Genomic DNA, 26,662 nt, shown 5'->3' on the forward strand with positions numbered 1-26,662 from the left:
AGTCTGAATTGAGTGCTTAACACGTGGTAGATGTCCAAATATATTCTGGGTAAGTTTGTATGGGGGTGTGTAGTTAATACATACATGTTTATGACAGACACATGTGTATGTAGTATGTTTTTAAAATGTATATGTGTGTGAATGTAGTACATGTTCATGATATATGTATATAGTACAGCCTCTGAGTTATAACCTCTAGTAATACTCCTAAGTTGTGCTTATAGAGAGACTATCAAAAGATAGAAAGTACTTTATTGGTGCCCATTCTTCGTAAACCCCCCACCACTGAGTTTAAATTTACTAGTCAACTAATTGATAATAATTAGCCTAAAGCAAAAGCATTTCCTGGAATAGCATAACATGATAAGTAGTAACAAAACATTTGCCCTAAACTTTATACCTGTTCCCCTTAAATAAACAAGTTCATTGAGAAGATGAGGCAGAACACACATGATGGAAAGGCACATACTCTATGAACACATATAGTCAAGACTATTCAAATCGCCAATACTACATAGCCCTGATGTCTTTTCTATTCCAGTTGTATCATCTATCTAGTGGATGCTTAAATAACTCTGCTTTTCTCTCTGAGCTTTCTTTTCTCTGCAACTTATCTTTCACTTGCTAGGGATAACTTTTCTTTGAATTGCAGAAATGATTCTCTGTGGAATTGTGGAGATTTTTACTAGCACCTTAGAATAGAGTGTGTATTATATTTGAAGAGCTGGCAAGCTTTTTAGAGACCTTAAATGTGGTTGATCCATTAGGCAGAGAATGGTTAACATCCCTAAAATTCTATCTGATTAACAGAAAAAAAAAACTTTCCTACTCCCAAAGGATCAATAAAGTATGCTTCTTTACACTTGATTTTTTCTGGTACCTTCTTATAGCCTATAATTTAACCAAGGTGACTTAAAGGCATGGTAGTAAAGTCTGTAGGGTGTCATGACTGATCTGGGTTTCTTCCTAAAATGAAGGTTCCAGGAAGAACACATCAATGGAAGAAGGGATGTGGGAAAAGTTGTAGGGACTGAGGGGGAAAACAGTTAAAATATATACCATCTAAGAGACTAAAAAGTTGAATTCATCCTATATTCTTCCCCTAAACCAATGAGAAACTTTGATTCTTTGCTGAGAGCATTTTTACCCTGCATGATGAAACTAGTCATTTATCACTTCTTTTTACTTCTTTTCAGCCTTGGATGGGACTGGGGTGGTTTCCTGTCACAGCCAAAAAAAAAAAAGGAAGTTTTTGGTAGGAAATTCTAATTATTATAAATTATTTCTATCTCTCTCACTGCTGTTCCTTCTTCCCTCTATACTCCTTTTCTTGTCTTTTCTCCTTCACTCTGCTAGACTCTCTTCAGAGTGATAATTTATGCATCAATTCCTGAGTTTGTCTTCAGCCAATCTTCCTTTTGTATTTGAGCCTAGTGAGATGAGAGTGAATCTATGGATAAAGTAAAAGTAGTGCAGTTTTCTTGATAGTTATCTCAACTGAACGACTGAAACTGTTTTGGAATGCTGAACTGAATGACTTCCCTGGATACATTTCAATCCTCAGGCTTTGTGGTTCTGTGTTCTATTGTATCAAATGAAAGATCATCTCTCCCTTGATTGCACCTGGCATGACCTTCCTAGCATTTGTAGAATAAGCCCTTAAAAGGAACACAGGGGTGCTTATAGGCAGTCATGAAAGCCCTAGGGTTCTTGGAAACAGTAAGCCTATTTTCAAGTCTTCTTGCCTATCCTGTTTGGAACCTGGTAATTGTTCCAGCTGGTCCTTGCAGACTTCCAAATGTCAGGTGGCTGGCAGTTGCTCCCTCAGTTGAGGTTGTACCTCCCTCTCTCTCAATCCCCATATACCATTCCTCATAGTATTCCTGATCAAGCAGATTTCCTGCTTACCAATGAGCCAAATTATGCTAATGTGTCATGATTGTACCTCTCTTGCAGAGGCCAAATTGCAAGCAACAATTTGTTGTCATCATCTCTGCCTGGGATTCATCCTCTTAAAGCCAAGAAGCGTGTTTGATTTCAGAGCATCCTTTCCCAGGGTCTCAAAGACAACAGGGATCCTGGAACCTCCTTCCAGAGTAGTCTGGAAAGTGCTGACATGGCCATCAATGGGGTGTTTATATTAGGAAACCTGGACGGGCTGAGATCAGGACTTAGCAAAAGACTTTTCCTCAGGGGAGGGTTCCTGAAGCACTTTCCATTTTCTCCTATGACTTTGAAACCTATGGGATGAACACAGATAGCTCTGGCTCAGTTCAACCATATTGATCCAGATGTCTTGGAAGAGCAGCTAGAAGATGGTGACTGTGATGTTTCTTTTGCCAGCCTCCCACTGAGATTATTGGACTCAACCACACTTTCCATGGCAGAAGCTCAGATGCCTTCTAGGTGATTCCAGATCTTTTATTCACTTTCTTGCAACTCTAGGCAATTTGCTTAACCTCAAGCATCAGGAAAATGAGGGAATTGTTCCCTAAAATCTATGTCCATTCAAAATCTTACAGTGCTGTCATTCTTTCAGTTGAATTGACAAGCCTGTATCCTGAGTGTCCTACTGCCACCTTGGAAATTGTATACCTATAACAAACTCGCCATCAAGATTTAATTGTAGGCACTAAAGGATTATGATAAGTAAGATAATTTGATTGTTCCTAAGTGCAAGAGAATTGCTTTGTGTGTAGCAGGAAAAACTTGGCTGGCATAAGAATAGTAGTATCCCTCTCCTAGTTCAGAACATTGGTCTTAAACAGGATTTTGTTTCTTTTGGAAGTGCCAAAGAATATCTTATGAAATATCATAGATTTGGTTAATATCATCAACTTTATGAGGTTAAAAATATTTTACAAGCTTTTCTAAGTTACATGCATTATGGTCTCTGTTCCAATAACCCTTGTCAGGAGCATGCATTTGGGGAAACTATACTTATTCACTCAGAAAATTGTGTCCGGGAAGTGGCAAGAGCTAAACCTGTGATATCAGTGATTAGTCAGTGATTATCTATTGATATTCTGTTTTGAGATCTCTAATGGTTTCCTAAAGCAGGAATGGACACTTGTGTAGATATTTGGGACAGAAATGCAATTGGCCTTCCTTTATTCTTTCCCAGGATAAGTGGCATATCAACAGAGCACCAACAACATGACAAAATAACACCACATATACACATACACTCACATGTAGAGGGAAGACACCTGCTGAATGCACACCTTTGAATCTTATTTTTCTAGCTGAAACAGCATCTCTCCTTTCTTCTTTCTTTCTTTACCCCCATACTCTTTTGACCAGATTGTGATACCCAATTATAAGGGAAACATTAGCTACATGCAATTTTCCCTTAGCAATTATACTGAATTACTGCAGCTAGTCCATAAAAATACCTTTTTTTTTTCCATGTCTCACTTCTCAAATTTGTTCTCCCTACAGCTGCCAAATTTATATTTCTAGAGCATGTCTCTGACACTGTCACTCTCCTCAAGGACTGGTAGTATCTCCCAATAGAACTCTCCCCAAAGTTATCAATGACATCTTAATTTCCAAGATCCATTGGTCTTTTCTTAAGTCTCAGTTTTCTCAAATTCTCTTCAGTATTTGTCATTTTGATGACTTTCCTCCTTGATAGTTTCTTCTTGGAGGGTTTTCAGGATACCCCTCTCTTCTGGTTCTCCTTTTGTCTATTAAATTACTCTTTTTTTCAGTCTCCTTTGCTAGTTCCCTCTGGTAACTATGTCTTCCAGCCATAGGTGTCCCACAAGTTTCCATCCTAGGCCTTTTTCTCTTCTCTGGACTATACTTATTCACTTGGTGATCTCATCAATTCCAATTAATTTAATTACCATCTCTGTGATGATGATTATCAAATATACCTATTATGCCCTAACTCCCCCCCCCCAATCTCCAATCTTAAATCTCCACCTGCTTTTTGGATTTATCAAATTGGATACCCAGTAGAAATCTTAAACTCAATGCATGTTAAACAGGACTCATTATCTTCTTCCCTAACCCCTCCCTACCTCCTAATTTTCTTATTACTGTCCATGGTGATTCCATCCTGTCAACCATCTTTGACATCTCACTATCTCTCAACCTCTGTATTAAATTTGTGGCTAAAACCTGTTGATATCACCTTTGCAGCATCTCCCACAAATGTCCCCTTCTCTCCTTTGATACTGCCACCATGTTAGCTCAGGCCCTACTGGTAGTCTGTCAGTAACTTGTTAGCAAATATTTATTTGTTTATTGTCTTCATTGGATTTCAAGTCATTGAGGCTTAGAGGCTGTCTTTTTTTTTAACCCTCACCTTCCCACTTAGAATCAGTATTGTGTATTGGTTCCAAGGCAGAGAAGCAATAAGGTCTAGGCAATGGAGGTTCAGTGACTTGCCCAGGGTCACACAGCTAGGAAGTGTCTGAGGCCAAATTTGAACCCAGAACCACCCATCTCTAGGTCTAGCTCTTAATCCTCTGAGATACCTAGCTGCATTCAGGGCTGTCTTTTAACTCTTTATGTATCCCCAATCTCCACATAGTGCCTGGCACCTAGTAGGTGCTTACTAAGTATTTATTGATAGACTATGGCTTCTATGAAAAAATACTACCTAAACCATTTGGCATTGAAAACCTTTCACAATTTGATTATATTCTGCTTTTAGCTCTGCATGTGATTGTCTTTCAGGCTTTATATTCTATATAAACTGGCATATTTGTTCTTACTTGTTTTGGAACACCCATTTACCATATATGTGCCTTTGTTTAGTCTGTCCCATTCCTCCAATACCCCCTTTCTGTCTCTTAGAATCCATAGCCTCCCTCAAATCTCAACTCAAAGCCCAAATCCCATAAGAGTAGTCAGATTCCAAATTTCTAGTGCCTCCTAAAGTTGCTTTGTATATATTTTGGATCAATTCATCTATATAAATACTTTCCCCCCCAAAAAAAACTATAAATTTCTTGAGGGCTATAGTTGTTTGATTTTTATCTTGGTATCCCCAACACAAAACCCAGAGTCTGGCAAAAAGTAGGTTCTTAAAAAATGATTGTTGTCAAATCTGGCCTCAGACACTGTCTAGCTGTGTGACCATGAGCATGTTACTTAACTCCAATTGCCTAGCCTTTGCTTCTCTTCTACCTTTGAACTAAGACTTAATATTAATTCAAAAACAAAAGGTAAGGGCTTTAAAAAATAAATGATTATTGAATAAATGAATTTAAGAATGAACAGTCCATGACATGAAATGTTCCTTGCCTATCTCTTTCAATCATACTTCCTTCCCTTTAAACACAATGGATATTCATCAAACTGCCTTTAATATATTATAGTATTACCTGAGCATATATGAATTTTCAATTCATAGTAGGTACATAGGTTGCTTTACTCACCAACTTTCCTAATGGAGGAATTTCTTTTCCTTGCCCTAAAGCCACCTCCTTGGAAATGGAATGTTTGTCTCCTAGTTTTAGTAATATTAGTCTGGATGTCTGGTCATTCCCATTTTCTTCCAGGGGATAGCAATACCACAAATAATATAATGTTGAACAAACCATAGAGCTCAGTAATACATAATGAACGGAAAATTTGACTAGGGTCAAATATGAATCAGCAGTATGAAATGGTAGTTTAAAAATGTGATCTAAAGGTTCAATGAAGTCAATAACTTCTACAATATAAGGTTCTAGTCTAACTATTGAATACCTCTGGATATGTATGTTGATTAATGATAGCCACATTTTAGGAAGATTACTGGCCAGCTGAAGAGGATGCCCACAAGGAGATATCTATGATTAAAAGGGTCATGAAAACTAAAAGCATATGAGAATCACTTGAATTAACTGGTACTAATGATTATCCTGGAGAAATGATCATTATGTTCTCCAGGTATCTGAAGGTTTGTTACATGCAAAAAGACCTGGACTTGTTTTCCATGTACCCAGTGGGGAAAACAGAATACGGTGCAAAGGATAGAGACTACAAAGGAACAATTTTAGTTTTAGCAGGACAGGAAATTTCCTTATAACTAGAAGTTATCTAAAGAAAGAATGACCTGTCCCCAAAGGTACAATATCTGCCCCTCAGTTATCAGTCAGTCAATAAAATCACTAAAAAAAGATGGATAGCTCTTTCTTGGATGACTCTTTGTTCAGGTAAAGATTGAATTAGACAACTTCTGAGTCTCCCCTCCTACTCCTGGACATTTTTTAATTCTATAATTGAGAGCAGAGAGTGTATTGCTGATTTGAGGTCAATATAAGAAAAATCTTTCTAACAATTAGAATTGACTCAAAATGGAATAATTTACCTTAGAAGATAATGAGCTTCATTATTCTGTATATCTTCAAACAATGACAAGATGACTTTTTTTAAATGGATGTAGTTATGCCTCAGGTAAACATTGAACTACATGACTTCTGAAGTCTATTCTGATTGTTCCATTGTCATCTTGCAGTCCACAGAAGAATAGAACATGCAAAATTAGTAAGTGTTTTGTATGTACCTAGTCATTTCAATGAAATTATAAACTGAAGATCAGAGACCAGGATTTTTACTTCTTCAATAGTAATTGAATCCAGTAATGATTCAATGAATAATAATCAAATATGATCCCTTAAGATCGTATTTTGATCTTTCTAAAGTGCACATTACAGTGCTCTTTGTTGTTCAGAACATGCCTCATGCTCAAGATGTACCCTTATTCCCCATTCCCAACATTCCTATTTAATAACTACATATCTCAGTCAATAAATATTCACTAGTCATTGTGAGAGGCATGAGTATGTGTAAACAGAAAAATGAAACTGATTTTGTCCCAAAGGAACTTAAATTCTATTATGAAATATAAGATGTACATAAGTAAATTCATAAAAATAGCATAAGGTATATATATTGAATTTTAACCAATTTCTCAATGCCAACTCAACATCTGGCCCCAAAGATTGCCATTTGGCCTCCCTTTATGCTCTACTACTACCCAAATTGTAAGTTATCTCTCTTTTAAATGAACTTCCAGAGCAGTATATGCCTCTCTTGTGGAATTAATTGCATCCTACTCTTAGAATCATTTTAATATACACATCTCACAACTCTGATAGACAAGCTAGACTGTGTCTTAAGCCAGTGATGTAGATGAAGAGCTCACCACCATGCTATAAAAGAATTAGATAAAAGACTAGGGTTATTATATTCAAAAACAGGATTTTGTCCTTAAGTATTTCTGTGACGTGGAAAAGGGATTAGAATTACTTTCTTTGGACCCAAAGACCAAAAAAAAAAGAAAGAAAAGAAACAAACAAACAAACTAGAACCTTTGGTTGAAAATTACAGAGAATCAGATTTTAGTTCAACATAATGGGAAAAAAAAAGCTTTCTTACAATCAAAACTGTCCCAAAGTGGAACTGAAAGCTATATTTGAGCCTTTCTGCCACTGAACATCTTTGAAACAAAATTAATAAAAAAACATTTTTCAGTAAAGGGATGCTATTGAAGGAACTCATATTTCCATAATGACTTAGATTGGATGATCTCTAAGGTTTTTTTCAGTTCTTAAGAGCAACAACTAATTTAAATATAGAATTTAAAATGTTTTTGAAATTTTTTATTTTTTAAAAAATTTCAAATATTTAATGTTAAAATCTGTCCATTTTTAAGTTAGTTTTATAAACTAGATATATATTTAATAATAACACCTCTGTTATTTATCATCCAAGAAAAAATGGGATTTATGAAGTTTATAATAATATATTGGAAATATTTTGCCCCAAGAATTTACGTTTTGTAAACAAGCATATATTTGTATATGTGTGTGTCTGTCTGTCTGTCTGACACCTAGCACCATGCTTTTCACATAATTGCTACAGGTATATTGAATGAATGAATGAATAAGTGGATAGAAAGTGATCAGTGAATAATTCATTTTTATCAGTTGATATAATAAAAAATAAAAAATTTTTGGTCTGAAAGGATGTCCATTTGCTTTTTCCCTCACAGTGACTATGGCTATGAGCGACATAGCAATGGTCAATGCCTACCTGCATTTTGGTTCAATCCATCCTCCCTCTCAAAGGATTGCAGCCTGGGACAGAGTTACCTCAACAGTACCGGGTGAGTAGGCCAAGGGAATGCCCTTGAGCAGCTGACCTTTGCTGTGTTCAGCCAGTGCCTGCAAGCCTGGCTCCTGATCAAAGGGTGTTTGAAGACTTGTTTCAGTGGAACATAATTTCTCTGACTTTGTCCCTTTTAATAATGCAGCAATGCTTTGCATTTATAGTGCAACTTTCATCTGACAATTGTCAGATCCCAACTGCATATAAAGAAGTGTGATATTATCTTTGGGTAATCATAGTAATAAATAATTCTTTGCATAGGTCTGATACTATCACTTTATCTCTTCTGCCACATTTTATCTTCCCCTCCGTTCTGTGAAGAAGAGGTGGACTTAGTCCTATTTTTCTCTATCAACAAAAAAAGTAACAGAAAGGCTCGGTAATTTCCTCAAGGTCACATAGCTAATTAGAGAAATGGACCTCCCTGTGCCACCCTGGGAGTCCCCCTATGGCAAATGGCTGAATCTTCTTGTGTCACAGGGGAAACTATAAGACCTAGCCCCTCCATGTACAGCAAGAGATTGGTTACCTGCCTTATGAGTTGCTAAGCAGAGAGGTCTGAAATGAGAGGTAAAAAAAGATGAGGCAAAAGGAGAGAACCATAGTTTTTGATGAATATATGAATAACATGATCTGATGATGTACAAATGAATAAATAAAATTTGGGAGAAATAATATCTGAATTTTACCAGGTGCATGATCCAACCAGCAGCCCTGAATGCTACCTACACATGTGCATGTCTCTTTAAGCTAGTCCAGCCTTTAGAGAAAAGCATGCCCCACTACAAGAAGAGTGGTTCTGAATTCAACGGGTTTCTTCTTACTAATGGTCTTCAAGCAAATGCTGGAATGACAAAACTTCAACACTTTTTGTTGGGGAGATTAAAGAGGAAATTCTTGTATGAGCTGAAATAGATAGTTTCTGGGTTCCATTCCATATGTGAGATTTGATGGAGCAATGAAAGCCAGTGACTGAATTTCTAGATTGTTGCTTCCCACATTAAATTGATCAGATGTTGCCCACATTTAAGAAATTAGTTTAAAAGAAAGCCTGCTTAAATCAGAACTATATTACCTGGAGGGAAAATTAGAAGGTGGTTAATCTCTTCACAAAATGACTATTTTAGGCAAGGTCCAAGTCAACATGTTCTTTAAATAGCAAAATGCTCCCTAAATACCAAAAAAATAAATTTAGAAAAATATTTTAAAAATGCTTATAGATTACATTTACACCAAATTAAGACACGACTTTTCAGTAACACTATTTTGCTCAAAGTAAGATACACATGGTAAGCTAGTTTGCTAAGTGGCCCTGTATTCATCTCTAAGTACAAGACAGTAAGAGCTCCCCTCATCAGACTCCACAGCACTTTTTCCTGTCTTCATTATCATGGGATATCCCCTAGCAAGACCTGACCTAGGAAGAATTAGCCCGATTGTTTATGGGAAGCTATTTATTTTATGCCCCTTTCCCAAGATTTTCACTCATAGAATTGGCAGTGGAGAGTACACTGGGGAATCAGGATTTATGATGAAGCTCAGCCCTTGATAAAACACCTGCCATCGACCCCAGAGTCATCATTTTAACACACAAGGGCTGTCAGACTGGAGCAAGAGCTAGAATGCCCTATTGATCAGTGATTGATCTCTTTCTGGCCAAGTACTTGACACTTCAAATCAAGTGATCATTAGTTAGGACAGAGACCTAAAATTAGTTTCTTTCAGAAAGGACCTGACTGCACCATTTCTACCTGCTAATACCTCAAGATCTGTTTAAAAAAGAAGTCATGGAAGGGGAAGATCCTGCCTTTTCTAATGCAATGGCCCAGTTGTGCCTGGGCCCTACATTATGCCAGCAGTATTAAGAACTTGCCTTCAGCGTTTAACACTGTCTTTGGTCTCTCGTTATTCTTCAGGCTTTCCGTTGTATCTGACGATGAACCATAGCTATCCGTGGGTTTTTTTGTAAAAATATACTGGAGTGGCTTATCATTTCCTTCTCCAGTGGATCCCTGGATCCTTTTGTCAGGCAGCCAGAGATTAGGTGACTTGCCTAAGGTCAGAGCTAGGAGATATTTGAGGTTGGATTTAAACTCAGGTCTTCCTGACCCCAGACCCAGAGCTGCCTCTTTGTCCAGAAGAACTTAAAATGAATTATTATCACTTCAGGCCTTCCACTGAAGGGAGGCAGGAAACTTAGTTTTCCATCAGAAGAGATATTCGGGTGACCTAAATTAGCATTGACAGTGAATAAAATGCTTGTGTTCAGCTTGGTCAGTGTGACATTTGTGTATATATCAAGATGTACAGGTATATGCATTTACCTTTATTCTGCTCATTTTCTCCATTGATAGGAGGATCATGATTTTAGAGCTGGAAAGGACCTCAAATTTATCATTTTACTAATAAGGAAACAGAGGCTCAGAGAGGTTAAGTGATTTGTCCAAGCTTATACAGATAGTAAGCTCCAGAACCAGTATTGGAACTCAGAGCATTTGACTTCAAATGTGGCAAGCTGTCCTTTGTACATTGCTGAATCATCTAAATATTGGAATTATGTCATTTTTGTGCTGACACCCACAGACACATTTATTCTTTGGTCCAATAAAATATTTCTTTCTTATTGTTTCTGAACCAAAGAAACAAATTATACATAAAATAAAAAATCTCAAGAAGTTGCTGACACCCACAGACACATTTATTCTTTGGTCCAATAAAATATTTCTTTCTTATTGTTTCTGAACCAAAGAAACAAATTATACATAAAATAAAAAATCTCAAGAAGTTGACCAAAATACCATGAAAAAGGTGGAGTTTCTTCATTTCAAGCGATCCAGGGGGCAGCTCATTTACTAATATTGCCTTTGTAATCATAGCAAGCACTGTATGTCAAAGAATTAAAAGATGCTATTCAGAATGTACATAGAAACTTCTTTCTCGGGTATTTCCACATGTATTTCTCTACTAAAAATGCTAAGTAACCAATGATGAGTTTATATAGCAAATAGATTGCTCTTCAGAACTCTTGTATAGTAAACAGTAGAAATATTTATGAAGGGACTCTAGGAAATAAATATAAATTATAGAAACACAGCATGTCATCAACATTAACAGATCTAGAGGGAAATATTACAAAGTGAACTTCATTCTGCTAATGGATCTCCATCCATTGATGCCTTCTTATTTTAGGCAACTCGTCCGTCATATCTTGTGAATTCTCCATTGGAAGACCACTAAATATGTTAGGGTTTTTGCCATGGATCTCTTGTTTTGTGGCTACATCATTCTCCTTTTCCATTGATCTATCTTTTTGATAATAGACTTAATGACACTTGATATTATAAACCTCTTTAGCCTAATTGCCATATATGTTTCCATTTATTTCCATATTTCTAATCTTTTGATTGACTCAATTTTGATTCCTTAGAACTGCATTATTCTATGGAGTTAAGAATACAGCATTTTGAAAAGATTAGCAAAATGGTCAAGATCTGGGATTTTTCTGGTATAGGGCACTCCTAATGCACTCATACCCTTTCTGTAACATAGATTTTCTCTTAGAAAGTTGTCTAATGTTCTGACAGGTTAAATGACTTGCCTAGGTAATAGTGATCTTAAAAAGATGTTTTGGTGTTGCTACTATTTTTTTTAGCCATTATCTTCTGTCTGTGGTTGAATTTGAACTCAAACATCCTGAATTCAAGTCCAAGACTCTTTCCATTATAACACAGTACCTAACTGTGAGACTAAACTATTTTAAGTATATATGAATATTATTCTTTAAAATTTGGCTTTATAATTTTTTGTGGTTTGATCTCATTCTGACAATGTCAGCCACAAACAGAAACATAGTTCTGACCCCTCAAACTTTAAGAGTACTACTTCCCTTTGGACAGCACATTGGTTATTCTCTATCAAGTAGCAAATACCTTTGGAGATTTTAGGACCTCTTGTGCTATAGCTCTCTTGATATTACTATTATTTAATAATTACATAAAATGATGTCATCTGACATAATATACAATATAATAATGTAATACAGCAATATTATAGCACATGATATTATAATGTGTGTTAATAACTAAAGACTATAAAAAAGCTTGTCAGAGCAACTATCAAAAAACCTTACATGATTTTACTATGTACCTAGGAGACCACTTGTTGGATGAGGATCTCTCAGTCCTCATTTTTGTTTTACTAAGTAAAATGCTTTTTAAGTAATCAACAAAAAACCAAGCAGTAGATATTTGTATTCTTTGCATCTTTCGGTTTGTCACAGGACTATAAAGATATGGCATGCTATAATATATATGTAAAAACCTGTCAGTTCCAAGGATATCCTTGATGCATGTGTAAATTATTTTCATAAAGATTTTGTAGCAATGGAAAAATAGTCATATAAATCTATATTTATTGATATCCTCTAGATCTCCTTTTTGTGTAGTAATAGCATCTGTGATTTTTTTCTAGTTGTTTGACATCTTAATAACTTTCAGATTTCATGAGGATTGATCCTTTAACACGCTCAAAATTATGCCACCAACAAGATGTATCTTTTCAGGATATATATGGTCATATCAACATCTTTTCCAACACTTTTTTGTGTTTTTTAATATTTTCTACTTTCTTAATATTTAATAAAATATGTATGCTGATGTATGGTTTTTCTGCTGTCAATATTAATGGAGAAAATAGATTTTCATGGAAATTTTGACAGATCGTTTGTAATTTTTTGTTCTTTTGTCTCTGTGATGAAAATATGACTTTATCAGGTCTTTTACCAAACTTTGTAAAATCTCCTTTCCCACTTACTTCTCTCTGATTTGAGGCAGTATTGTTCTTAGTTTCTCTCCGTCCTTCTACCTGCATGTTATTAAATAGTCTCTTGTCTGACTTATCTCTACTTGGCAAGGTCAATTTCTCTAGGTTTAAGGTGGTTGGTAGGCCTTGTTTCTTCAGTCTGGTGGCTATTTTAATATAGTATGAACCTTTCTGGAAAATAGTGAAAGTCCATGTTGATGTTGTCTTCTTTTTCTCATTCCCAATTTTCTGCTTTAATAGCTTATTCAAAAAGGGTAAGATGGAATTGCCATGATCACTGTAGAATCAGGAGGGGACTACACAGGATTTTGAATTATTTGCATTTTTTTTCCTCTTTGATGGATTTTTGTAGCTAATTAACTCATTACCTTATGGATAGCCTATTGGTAACGAGTCTCTCTGAATTTATTTAAGGTAAATTCTTGAAAAGAAAAAAACAGGTAATCTCTGGGAATATACTCAGAGTCTTTCCATTTTAATAGAACCTGTCAGAGTTTGTATTTCTTTGGCATAGCCTTTGAGAAGTCATAGTTATGCTATGAGTTCTTGCATGACAATTTAGAGTAAGATTTTTGCATGTCAATATTTTTCATCTTTAAAATGAGCATAGATATATGTAGTTTATATTTAATATTTTAATTTTTTCTTCAGTATAGTCACATTTTAAGAATAGATATAGAGCACTTATTACATCTTTATTGTATTCGTTAATTCTTTTATAAATACAAGCAAAAATGACAATACCCATCTCAAGAAGATTATATTCTAATGGACAGGACAGCACATTAAAAAAAAAAAGCTGGTAAGTGAGTATTGTTTGATGGGAGTGATTAGAGATGGAGTGACAGAGACAGTACAGTCATGGAGAGAAAAATTAAGAGAGCTGGAAGTAGAAACAGAAGAAAAGTGAATAATAAGTGAATGGCCATGACAATTCAAGAAAGAGTGATGCCTTCCAGGAATTCACCAATTAGAGAAGAGTCTGTAGGAGTGGGAGACCTCTTCATGGAAAAGACTATTGACCCAAATAAAGAAGTGCCTGACTGGAGATCAAGGAAGCAATTTCTCCTCTAGCCTCCTGTGCCTTGACTATTATTTCATGAAAACATATTACTTTGAGGGTTATGACAGATAAAAGATGTTCTCCCCCAAACTAGTCCTATTTATAGTATTCTTTACATGTGTTAGTATTCATTCTTATTTTCACCAAACCAAATTTATCAGTGGGCATCAAGAAGGATAACACCCTTGAAATATAGGACATGTAGCTAATGAAACTTAAATGGTGCAGTTTATTTATAAATTATTGGTTATGGTAGCTTACAAAATACTTCTTCTAGCACTGAAATCCTACTCACAAAAGATGCTGAATAAATGCTTGTTGATTTGCAGAATATTATCCCATGGTATCTATAATTTCCCTTAAATTTTGCTTTCTGAGTTTTTTTATTATCCTTGGGTCAACTTTGCTTGGAGTCTACTGACAGTCATAGTGAAAAGTTATGTTTGGTCACATTCTTCAGTTATCTTAATCTGAACCATAATATGATTTAGGTCACATGAGTCCAACTTCCATTATTTACTAATTTAATAGGATGGATATGGATAATGGAGATAATGAATTTTTATTAATCATTATCCACAGGTTTTGTGACATAAAGGATTAAGTTCTAGAGATACAAAGAAGGAAAAAAACCCAATCACTTCTTTCCAGTATCCTATATTTTAATAGAGGAGACAGTATATAATAAATTGACAATACAACATACAGAAGACATCCTTAAAAGTGGCTGGAGGAAACAAGAAGATTTCTCAGGGAAGGTAGAATTTGAGCAGTCTCTTGCAGGAATCCAAGAATATTAAAAAGTGAAGGTAAAAAGAGAAAAAATTCTAGATATGGAGTTAGTGCAAAAGCTAGAGGCCCGGAAAAAGGAAATGATTTCCAAAGGTTCAATAGGTGATTAGCAATTTTTACTATGACTTCCCATGACAAATGATTCTCAAACTTTCCTTATAACTACTTATGTTAAAGGGTACTGGAGGAATATTAAGTCTGAAGAAACCCACAGAGAACATACTGAAAATATAAATGTATGATTTATGATGTCTGCTAGATGTCAACTATTTATGTAAAGCTATAAATATAGTCAAAGATTTACATAAACGACTGGGTAATATATCCATAATGATTCATTAAGGAAGCTGCTTTAAGGACATTTGGGGAAAATGACTGAACTTCAAGATTTGTATCACGGGATACACCTGGATGCCATAGAAACAGACTTTTGAAATGCACAGACTGAGAGTTACCCAGTGTTCTGTTTCTGGAATTCTTATAATCCATTAAAAATTTAACAGGTCAGGTGTGGAGTATTTATTCCATTAATTCTAGAACTTTTTTGAAACTTAATTTTATGCCTACTAAAATGAGAGAAGATGGAGATAAGACCTGAGATTTTATTGCATCAGAGAACTCACAGATAAGGAAACCATCTACCAAGGAAAATTGACATGTTCTTTTTAATTTACAATCTTTAAGATTGTTGGTTAAGGGACTTGCTCATAGTAACAAAGCTATTGTAAATCATCCTGGCTCTGAGGCCAGCTTTCTAGTTGTCTGCTCTGCTGCCTCTTATTGGCCTTGATATGAATGTGGCACAGATAATTAGCTACACAGTGATGTGGAGGGTACTGGTTTAGGAGTCTGATGATGAGGACCTGGGTTTAAATCCCAGGTCCATCACTTAGTACAGTGTAACCTTGGGAAATTATTGAACCTTCTGGGTACTCAGTTTCCTCACTTAGTAAATAAAGGATTTGTACTACATTCTTACTCATTATCCTTTTGTTTCTAAATATTTGATTCTTCTATCATCTTTTGGTCTCATATGGAGTTAATTTTTTACGTTCTTTTCCCACTTAAGAAGAAGGACCATGGACAAATCCCAGCATTGCTCTAGGTCTTATTTTTTCAATTTTCAATTATTTTTTTTCTTATTTTTCAATGAGAAAATAATAGAACTACATGATCTCTCAAGTTCCTACTGAAAACAAAACAAAACAAAAAAATGTTAAACTGAAGATATTCCACATAACTTAATACCTCTTTTTAAATCCTAAAATAGAGCAAAATAAAGCTCCATCACATGTTCCTGTGATGTCCTGGCCTCGTAGAGAATGGGCTGCTTTTTATAGAGCTGCCTGCCACAACCGGCCAATTATCATTAGTGTCCAGTCAGTCCCCAGCTCATCAGATGTGTCAATCTCTTTCTGGCCATCTATATGCACCTATATCAGACTGGCCCAGCTAATCAGCACTGCAAGTTTCTAAATCACAGTCAAGATAATTAGCAATCACAAATGCAGGATGTTAGTCCTATTTGGGACATCAAAACAGGGTAATCTCCTAAAGGCTAATCTGTTTGCAGGTAGTAATTTCTCCTGGTTTCCATCACTACCAAACATATCAAGAGGACATTCAGCTATACAGTATTTAATCAGACAACTCACAAACAGAAATAGAGAAAATGGCTAAAGTGGTTTCCATCACTGCCTTTTCCTGTATAAAGAATGCATTTTTACCATTTGAAAACCCATTCAATCTTCTCAAGACCCGACCCCAAGATATCTATAACGTAGAGACATTTGTGATATGAACCCAACTCAGATGAAACTTAGACTGCTTATTTCTCTTGAACTCTCATCAATATCTTATTTCTTTTGTGTATCTTCACTATTAAAAGATTCTTAATTTTTTTTGTGTGTTTGTGTGATACACTCCTTTGGCATTCTAGTGAAACCTTTGGATCCTTCTCAGAATATTTTTAATTACATAAAGTAAAGCATGATTAGAAAGGAAACCTATTGATTGAAATACAGTTGGCAAAAGCAAATTTTTTAAAGTTTTCCCAACTCAAGTTAATTACCTCTCTTTTCTACTGTGTATTACTGCTCATCATGACTAGCTTTTCTTCCTGAATGAACTGCAGTTTGCTGTACAGCATGGACCACACCAGGTTCATCTTTTTAGTTCTCATAGTACCTACTATAATACCTTCTGTATGGCAAACATTTAGTAAAATCTCTGTTTTTGAAATGGAGGTTATATAGTGCTTGAATACTTTTAAAGAGATGTATGTAACATTGCAGTGCATTTTAAACCAAATTCAGGATAAAAATGTGTAGCTCCTGTCCTCAGGGTGCTTAGATTCATAGATAACATTCAGTGGAAATATTGAACATGACCATTTTTCTTCACAGAAGTTGAAGAAGGAAAGAGGACCAAACCCTAAAGTTAGGTGTCTAAAGATTGCAAATGCCATCCTAGTCTTATTTTTGATCTCTAAAGGGCCTCTTAAGAGAGGAAGGAAAACAAAAGGGAAACAAGATGCAGAATGGAGTCAAAGGAAGGCACAGAATCTAAGGCGGCGTCAGAGGAATATCATCATGAAAGATGCATATAATAACTATAAATCAGAAGTAATAGAAGCTCTTCACTGGTGATCTTTGCCTTCTTTAATATCAAAGACACATATACAGAATGTTTCCTTTTCGGTAATAACACAAAGGCTCCCTTGCCATTACAAAGCACTTTTCACCCTTCCCACCCTCTTCCCCCAGTAGATCAAAGAATGCTTTACCTACTTAATGCATCCCAGTAATAATCAATGCTTCGGTCCAACATGATCACAAGTTCCCTTCTTATTACTGAGGTAGAAGCCCCATTTAATGACATATTAAAGGTATTATTCATTTATGCAACTCTCAAATAGGAGGTAGCTGGTGAGACAAAAATAGAATCATCCTATAACACAGAATGCAGGTATATGCTGACTAGTATAAATGGACTCTTATTTTTGAATAATATTCTTCTAAATATCAGGACTAGGTCTGCTAAGGCTAATGCAATGCTATTTTCATGCAAAAAATGCAATTATTTCAGAGTGGCTTTTAATTGGCCTTTTGGTTTCTTTTTTTCTTTTTAAAATTGATATCCTTCTCCTTTGAGGCATATAACTGTGTGGAGGTAGGGATGGTATTTGCTTTGCTTTTAAGTTGTTTCATGTAAAGAATACTAAGCATAGCTTGGCCAAGATGGCACGAGGCAAGAAATCAGTAAATATTTATCAATCATTTACTGTATGCAAAATGCTTTCCCAAGCACTAAGTGATATACTCTATTTAGGAAGGGCACAATCCCTGCCATAAAGGAGTTCATGGTGCAATAGGAAGAAAAGACAGATGTGCACTATAGTAGAAAGTTAAATTTAATTCAACAAATGTTTATTAAGTGTATGCTATTTGCAAGGCATAGTGCTATTCGCAGAGAGAACAATGATTAAAAACAGAAGTAATTCCCCTTAAGGGACGCTTATATTCTACTAGTTATATAGCACAATGATACTGTAAAAGATGTATGTGTTAAGGATATAATTAACTGAATGATCAGGGAAATTTCCCCACAAGAGATGAAGCTTGAGCTGAATTTTGATAAATAGCCAGAAATATAAGAGAACATAAAGAGAAGACAATGCTTCTGTTATGGCAAACACAATATATTGTTTGGGGACAGAGATATGTCCAGAGAACAAAGTGCATGGCAAGAAGTGATTTGAACTAAGAAGCAGGATGATGGAATGGAAAGAGAGCCGGCTTCTGACTCCAGAAGCCCTGTGTCCACATTTTACTTCTGAGTTTCACTAATGAGGAAGAACCCAGTGTTTTGGGGGTAGAAATGATTGGAAGCCTAGGAGAAATTGACCAGTCTCTCAGTATTTTATGATAGAAGAAAGGATTCTTCATAGTCTGATTTTTCACCCTAGGTTTTGAGAGAACAGATGTCAAAGGGTTCACAGGAAAGGTAGTCTCTCATAGATTAAATGCTACAGGGGAAGTTAGACCAGGACTGAGGAGAGACATTTAAGGATGAAACTTGAAGACAAAAAAAGGGACCAATAAACATGAGAAGAAAACATCTGATTCATTTGATAGGAGAAATATGGGTTCACAGGGAAATCATCAACCAACTTGGGTTTTGTTTTTAGAAAGCAATGGATATACATAAACAAAAAAGCAATGGACAAAGTAATCACTAATTCAAAACATTAATAATTAGAAAAAGTTCTAAGCCTGGTAAATGTGATAAGAAAATCAGAATCAAATATTGGGCAGAAACGACTTTCCTTGACAGGGTATATGGTACAAAGATTTTAATTTTTTTTTTCCTTTTCACCTAAGAGAGGGCATTTCAGAGGGACAGAAAATGTTTCTTAATTTCAAAACAAAATTAAATAGAACAAAAAAAACCTGCAAATCATTAATAATTAAATAAATGCAATTAAATAAATTCTTACTTCCTTCCTGACACTCATGTAATTGGCAAAGATGGTAAGAAAATAACCAAAATTGGAGGACTGGATAAACAGGTACATGAATTAATTTGCTATTGGTGAAGCTGAAAAAAGTCACAAAATTTCGTATGCCTTTTAAGTCAGTGATACCAGTAGAGGTTACTTTCCATTAATGATGAAAAATACTCAAGGGTGCAAAAATATAACAGCTCCTTTTTCTATTGTGATATTGAAATCACTTTTAAAGACTGATATATATTAATTTAAGGTCGCCAAGGATTTTACTTATGAAAATCCTAAATGAAACACTCATATCAGAATGGAGTTTTATGGTAGTTTAATATTACAATGGGAGTAAGAAAGGAGAGGGAGAGAAGGAAAGGAGGGCATAAGGAAAGAGGTTAACAACCTTCTGGCAGAGCCAGAGGGAGTTCAGGCCTTGGAAGGCCAAGGCAGGGAAGGGAATCAGTCCTTTCACTCATGTGAAGGACCAATCTGAAGGAAAGCTGCCTATGGGCTTCCTTCCTGCTTGAGCTCCTAGAACAAACTGGCACCTAGCCCTGTCCACAGAAAGTCAGCGAACTCCAGATGCTGTTCTCCACCTGTGCCTCACATGTGCCAATGGTGGCTCAGTCTTGGCTTAGGACAGCCCAGGTGGGCAGTTAGTTATTTCTGATTTGTCATTAACTAGCATATGCCCATGTAGTGTGGGTGTGCACTATTTTGGGTGCAAGACAAAGCAAGATGGAGGTGTTTTAAAAATCACACTATTACAAAGAATTATAGAAAATAAGGTGCTCTACAATAGATCTATGGCTAAATAAATTTTGGTACAGGAATGGAGTAGAACACCAATAGGTCATGAAACAAGCAATTTCAATAAAACCTTGGGTACAGTGGGTAGAGTTAATAACAGTAACAACTTTGTAAAGGCCAAGAAGTTTTGAAAGATATAAGAACTCTATTGTAATGACCAATCACTACAGCAGAGAACACATCATAATCTCCACTTCTTGCCTCCTGAATGAGAGGTGATGGGATCAAGCTATAGATTAAAGTATATTTTGGGACACAGATAGTATAGGAATTTATTTATGTTGATTGTTTTCTTAACAACCTTTTTTATTTCAATTTTGGGTATGACCATGGCAATAAGGAAAATTAAAAGGATTTCCCTTCCCCCACTTAAAAAAGGAAATGGAAATTGATGGATTTTTGAAATACATTTAGTAGACGGGGCAGCTGTTTGACTCAGTGGATTGAGAGCCAGGCCCAGAGGTAGGAAGTCCTGGGTTCAAATCTGGCCTCCGACTCTTACTAGCTGTGTGACCCTGGGCAAATCACTTGACCCCCATTGCCTAGTCCTTACCACTCTTCTGCCTTAGAACAAATATACAGTATTGATTCTAAGAAGGAAGGTAAGGGTTTTTAAAAAATAATATAAAAAATAAAATAAAATACAGTTAGTAGAACAAGAAGTCCAAAAATAATGAGGATATCCTTGACATTGCTGTGCTGAATTTTTAAAGACTCAAAAAGAAAATACAGCCTCATGCAATATTCTTTTCTCCCATCCAATAAATCACATTTTTTCTTCTCATTTTTATTGGTACCCTTTTTTGTTGTCGAGTTGCATTCTTAAATGTCTCTCTTCCCTCCTCGGGTAACTTCCCCTATAGAATTTAATTTATGGCAGCCTATATTTCCTGTGAACTCTTTGATATCTGTATTAAATGCTTTAGACTTTCCTCATTCTAGATCTAGCACTCTATCCACTGATCCAACTATTTGTTAAGTGATTTCCATATTATAGGCACCATGAGAAGTGCTGGAAATACAAACATTAGCCAAAAGAGAGTCATGCCTTCAATGAGTTTATGTTCTATAAAAGAAGATAACACACAAAAGGGATCCAGAAAGCAAGGAGGTGAGGCAGAAATGGTTTTAAAGTACAGAAAGCAGGAATTGATTCAAGGAGAGAATGAATGAAGCACCAGGAGGAACTTACCTCAGAGAGAAAAGGGCAGGTCTTGTGGAAGGATATTCCAGCCTGAACGGGTTCTAAGAGTAGTATACTATTTCCCAGCAAAGAGACCCCAGAAAGAAGAAAGATACAATAGCAGAATGATATTGAAGTCCAGAAAGTCAAGATGGAGTAAGATGGAACAGTAGCTAAATGAACCAGAGGGGTCAAGGAAAAACCTTATTGGAATTGAGGTGATCAAAAATTATTTTTCAGTAGATGGTGTGAAGGGTTAAATTTGAATGGAGTAGGAGTTTGAACAAAAGCCAATGAACAGTTTATTACATGCAAAACACAAATTATTATTCGGAAATATGGATAGGAAATAGGAAGGAGGAAAGTGAGAGTAAAATATAATAGATTATAACTATACCCAACATCCCAGTCCTAACTAAATTTTTCTAGGAAATCCTATATCTGTCTGCCTCAGGGGGCAGTATCTTCTGCTAGGCCAAAGCCTTTGCCTCCTCTAACTACTCTCTATCTGATAATATAACTACTATCAATCTACCTTATCTACCTCAGTTAATCTATAATCAATAAGGCTATTAAGGCCTTAATTCAGTTCTCTGTCTCCAACCAGAGAGATTGCTAGTAGCACAACCTTTCCCTGGGAGACCCAGATACAAAAGCCCTTTCCAAAGGTCTGCAAATTACAAACCACAGGCAGCCACACCCTTCTAACTGTCACCAACTACCAGGCAGAACAGCAGGGGGGTCTCTAACTGCCAACCTGCACAGTAGGGGGTCTCTTACTGAAAAATATTATTTTTCCTTTTAAATATAAAAAGGAGAAATTAATAAAAACTCTCTTAACAATGGTAAAGGGCCATTGGCTCCCATTAATGATCTATTCAATTCAGCAAATGTTTATTTGGTATTTACTGTATTTAGAACTGTGCTAGTTACTGCAGGGAAATATACATGAAGCAGGCTTAGGTCCTTGACCTTTGCAAACTGATAATTAGTTGGAAAGATATACCATGTACTACAACAAATATAATAAAAAATGTGTTTACAGTGCAAGATCTATCTATATGTATATATATGTATATATAGACATAGCATATATATACATATATATATATAAACAATGAGATATAATGATAAAGAGTTAGTTTAGAGCCAGATTGCAGTGATCCTTGAATGTAAAGATAAGGAATTTGGACTTTATTGAGGAGAAAATTAAGAGCTATTAACAGTTTTTGAAGAAAGAAATGCTATGGTGATAGTTGATTTGACAAAGGATTAATTTGACATTATTTTGTGCAATGTGGATTGGAGGAGTGGAGACCAGGTGACAGGGGATAAGAGACTTCACAGCCCTGTAATGAGAAAGATAGTGGCACTGAGAGTAAAAATTAATGAAAAGGAGAAAGAAACATCGATAAGTAAAGAAAATAATTCAGTGTCTGCTCATACTTGAAGAAAATAGAGGTGGACAAAGACAGGAAGAAAATAAGTTGAGAAATGAATTTGAGAATCATTCATTTAAAGGAATTAGTCATACTCATAAAAAATATGTGACATTTTAAGGGCAGGAAATCTATAGCAAGAGAAGAGCAAAGAATAAGCCTCATGGTTAGAGATGAGGAAGGAGTAAATAAAGACAGCAGGGGGAGATAGTAATATTGTAGTTTCATGGAAGGCAATGAAGGCAAGAATTTCATAAAATGTGAATGATAGTGTTGAAGCTCCGGAGAAGTCAAGAAAATGCAAAGAAACTCAATAAATTCTGTTGGATTCATCATTTAGAAGTATTTGGTTTTAATAGAATATTTAATTTAATTTTAATTAATTAATTAAATTTACAATAACTAATTTAAAAGAAATAGAAGCCGTGGGACATTTTAAGAAGGAAGTAAATACTTTCTGTTTCTTTTCTATTCCTTTACCCTGCCAACAGCCTTCATAGGACTTTGGTGAACATTGAATCTACAGATTTAGCTTACTCCCAACACACATCTGCTTTGTTATTAATCAAAAATCTGCTCAAATATCCAGGGCAGTGTTCTTCCAGAAAGCAGAGGGAATCTGAGAGATGGTCGTATTTTCTGAACATGGATCTATCATATTCTTCAATTTACTTGTTTCAATTACTTAAATCAAACTTCCTTTAATTGGAAGCTTTTGCCCTTTGAAGCTGCCAGATGCATCTTGATTACTTTCACTTTCAGGCATTTGCTTGTCTTCCCCCTTCTGTTCCCTCAACCTAGGCAAGTGTATTCTCCCCTGTAAGTTAGGCATCAAGCTTCCACTTCCACTCTCCCATGAAACTTCCTTACAGACATCATCTCCTCGGTGCAAGGACCACTCATAATACACATAATCTAAACAACTTACTACTATAATTCATTTATTCATTCATCCAGTCATCCATCCATTCTTTTGATATATGTATTAGTCACTGGCAATTTGAACTGTGCTGTACTGCTGGGAATATAAAATTAAATAAGATATAGTCACTTTCCTCAAGGAACTTAGAATTTGGTAGTAAATATTTGTCATAAATGCAGAACAGTATACACATCAAATAACAATAATTTCATAAGAGGAGAATAATGTGCAGTGACATGTGATTGGGTTTATTCCAATTAAATAGTTCAACAAACATTTGTTTCATGCTTATTGTGTTCAAGGCATTATGCTGTGTCTGGAGATTACAAAGATGCAAATCAAATCAAATCACTACCCTTAAGGATCTTCCATTTTACTAAAGGATTATGGAATCACTAAGTATAATACTAAGTAATGAGCAATAGGAATAAAGGAGAAATCCATATAAGGTTCTCTAGGAAAGTGATAGTAATAGACCTGTGATTTCATTAGGAGAGAGAAAGATGAGAGAATTCCCTTTCCCAAAACAAATTTATACTTACAGTCTTAGATAGTTTTCTAGAGATTTGAGATTAAGTAAATTGAATGACAAAATGAGAGACAGGGGTAGAACCCGCTTCTTCCTGGCTCTGCAGCCCAATCTTTATTCACTAAACACATGGCTACTCTAGGGAAACTGAGGCAAAGGCAAGTATTGTCATCTCTCTGAGCCTGTTTCCTCACCTATGAAGTAAGGAAGTTGAATTGGATCACTTCTAAGATTCTTTTCAGCTCTAAATTCATGATTCTAAAGGTTCTATCAGCTCTGTTGTCTCTATTTCACACTGTGTGACTTAAACTAGTACACAGTAGAAATATAATAAATGCTCATTAAAGGAAAGAAGGAAGGAAGGAAAAAATGAAGGAAGGAAGGAAGGAAGGGGAGGGAGGGAGGGAGGGAGGAAGGAAGGAAGGAAGGAAGGAAGGAAGGAAGGAAGGAAGGAAGGAAGGAAGGAAGGAAGGAAGGAAGGAAGGAAGGAAGGAAGGAAGGAAGGAAGGAAGAAAGGAAGGAAGGAAGGAAGGAAGGAAGGAAGGAAGGAAGGAAGGAAGGAAGGAAGGAAGGAAGGAAGGAAGGAAGGAAGGAAGGAAGGAAGGAAGGAAGGAAGGAAGGAAGGAAGGAAGGACCTCCTGACCATGCTAGACAAGTTAGGTTTAGACTGGGTTATGATATGCTGGAATTAATTTGTGACAAAGGTCTTTCTGCACTCAGGTACAGAAAAGTGGTCTCCAACAACTGCACAGATGGGGTGAGGGAACAGTATACTGCCAAGCCCCAGCAGTGTCCTGGCAAGGCCCCCCGAGGCCTCCGCATCATCACCTCTGATGGGAAACTGACTGCAGAACAAGGACATAACGTCACCCTCGTGGTACAGCTGGAAGAGGTAGGACAAGAATCTCATCCTCATCTACCATTGGGGTCACTAGCATTGGGGGCTGTGGAAATGTCTTCCTTTTAAGTGGAATGGCCTTAGAATGGCGGGAGAGAGTTAGCTTGGCAAATGAGATAAAAAGTCTCAGTCTTGAAGTGCAATTCTCTCACAGGGACATTGATGTAGGACTGTCTTCTCTCATCCCCTTTCTTAAAAATGCCTCAAAGTCATTTTCACTCTTCTCTAGTCATCTAAGGATACTTCAGAAAGGACAATCCTGGGGAGCCTTGTTACTGTGTTCTTCATTATCACTTGTTCTTTGCTAGCAGAGGCTCTGTTTTGATTTCACAGCTCCTCATTAGCACCTCAGCAATGTGTTTTCCCCAAGAATTAAACATACACAATACACACACACATGCATTCACACACAGTCACGACCTAAAATATGGTTACATTTCATTCTTTTGTTGCACGTTTCTTTTTACAAATGTCAAATGGTTATCGCCTCTTGGCATAGGGGTTTGAGGTCCTGAGGGTATCTTTACAAAACTCCTTTGAGATTGGATAGCTCATTTTTAGCTGCTTCTATGATTCATCCCTCTTTGGAGGACTGAGAGAACTTCACGGAGACATTCTTCATATACTTTTACTTCAGCTTCGTGATCTATGCAGGAAACTCCAATTTATGTAACATAGTTGGGAAATGAGATATTTCAGTTGGCTGAAGTTAACTGAAAGTTAGCATTTGTACTACTTTCCACAGAAATAGAATACAGTAACATTTTTTTAGCATGAAGGTAATGCAGAATAAATTTCCTTCGGTGACTCAGAATAGTTCAGATGGGAAGGGAAGAGAATACATGACAGCACTCTCTTCAGCACTTTACAAATGTCTCGTTTGATCTTCACAACTCTGTGCAGCAGGTGTTATTATTATTGCCATTTTACAATTGAAGAAGCTGAGGCTTCCTGGGTGCAAGTGACTTGTCCACGATCATACAACTTGTAAGTGTCTGTAGCTAGGTTTGAACTCAAGGCTTCTTGACTCCAGGGTAAACACTCTATCCACTGTGCCACTCTTCTTAGTACCTTACATTGACTGAGATCAACTGTATAAATATCACTATTTTATATATGTTTGTTAAAAATCAAATTACCTGAGCCATTTAGGGTAAATCAACATGATATAATAGGAGAAACATAGTTAGATGGTGAGTTTATATCCTGACTCCAGCCTTATATCCTGAACCTCAAACCTTAGAAAGCAGAGGGAACATTGATCTGAATAGTGATCCCTGTGCACAATACCCCACAAATCCAGGCATTGCTTGTAGACCTCCAGTGAAATGGAACCTATTACTCACTGAGTTTTCCATTTCACTTGTTAGTAAGTGAATACAAATACTAATTTTTACTAATTATATTAGTAATTTGTAATACTAATCCTAATTGTTAGTAAGGTTTTTCTCTCAGATATGAGACCTAAATTTGTTTAATATTTAACTTCTTTGAATATCAGTTTTTTCATCTGTAAAATGGAATAAAGATATTTTAACTCCTTCTTCATGGAACTGTGTGAGGAAAGCACTTAAAATATGGATTGACTTGTT

At 36.0% G+C, this 26,662-nt stretch overlaps 1 protein-coding gene across 3 annotated transcripts in view; it reads left to right on the forward strand.

Moving 5' to 3' along the window:
* Nucleotides 1–26,662, forward strand: part of SORCS1 (sortilin related VPS10 domain containing receptor 1) — a 757,576-nt gene that overhangs the window by 641,817 nt on the left and 89,097 nt on the right. For all 3 annotated transcript variants that reach the window (XM_056804202.1, XM_007479039.3, XM_007479040.3), the window contains exons 17-18: nucleotides 7,997–8,110; nucleotides 24,893–25,064. In XM_056804202.1, the coding sequence (XP_056660180.1) occupies nucleotides 7,997–8,110; nucleotides 24,893–25,064 (286 nt within the window). The remainder of the gene's footprint in view (nucleotides 1–7,996; nucleotides 8,111–24,892; nucleotides 25,065–26,662) is intronic.

Source organism: Monodelphis domestica, chromosome 1 (genome assembly GCF_027887165.1).
Source record: "Monodelphis domestica isolate mMonDom1 chromosome 1, mMonDom1.pri, whole genome shotgun sequence".
Classification (NCBI taxonomy): domain Eukaryota; kingdom Metazoa; phylum Chordata; class Mammalia; order Didelphimorphia; family Didelphidae; genus Monodelphis; species Monodelphis domestica.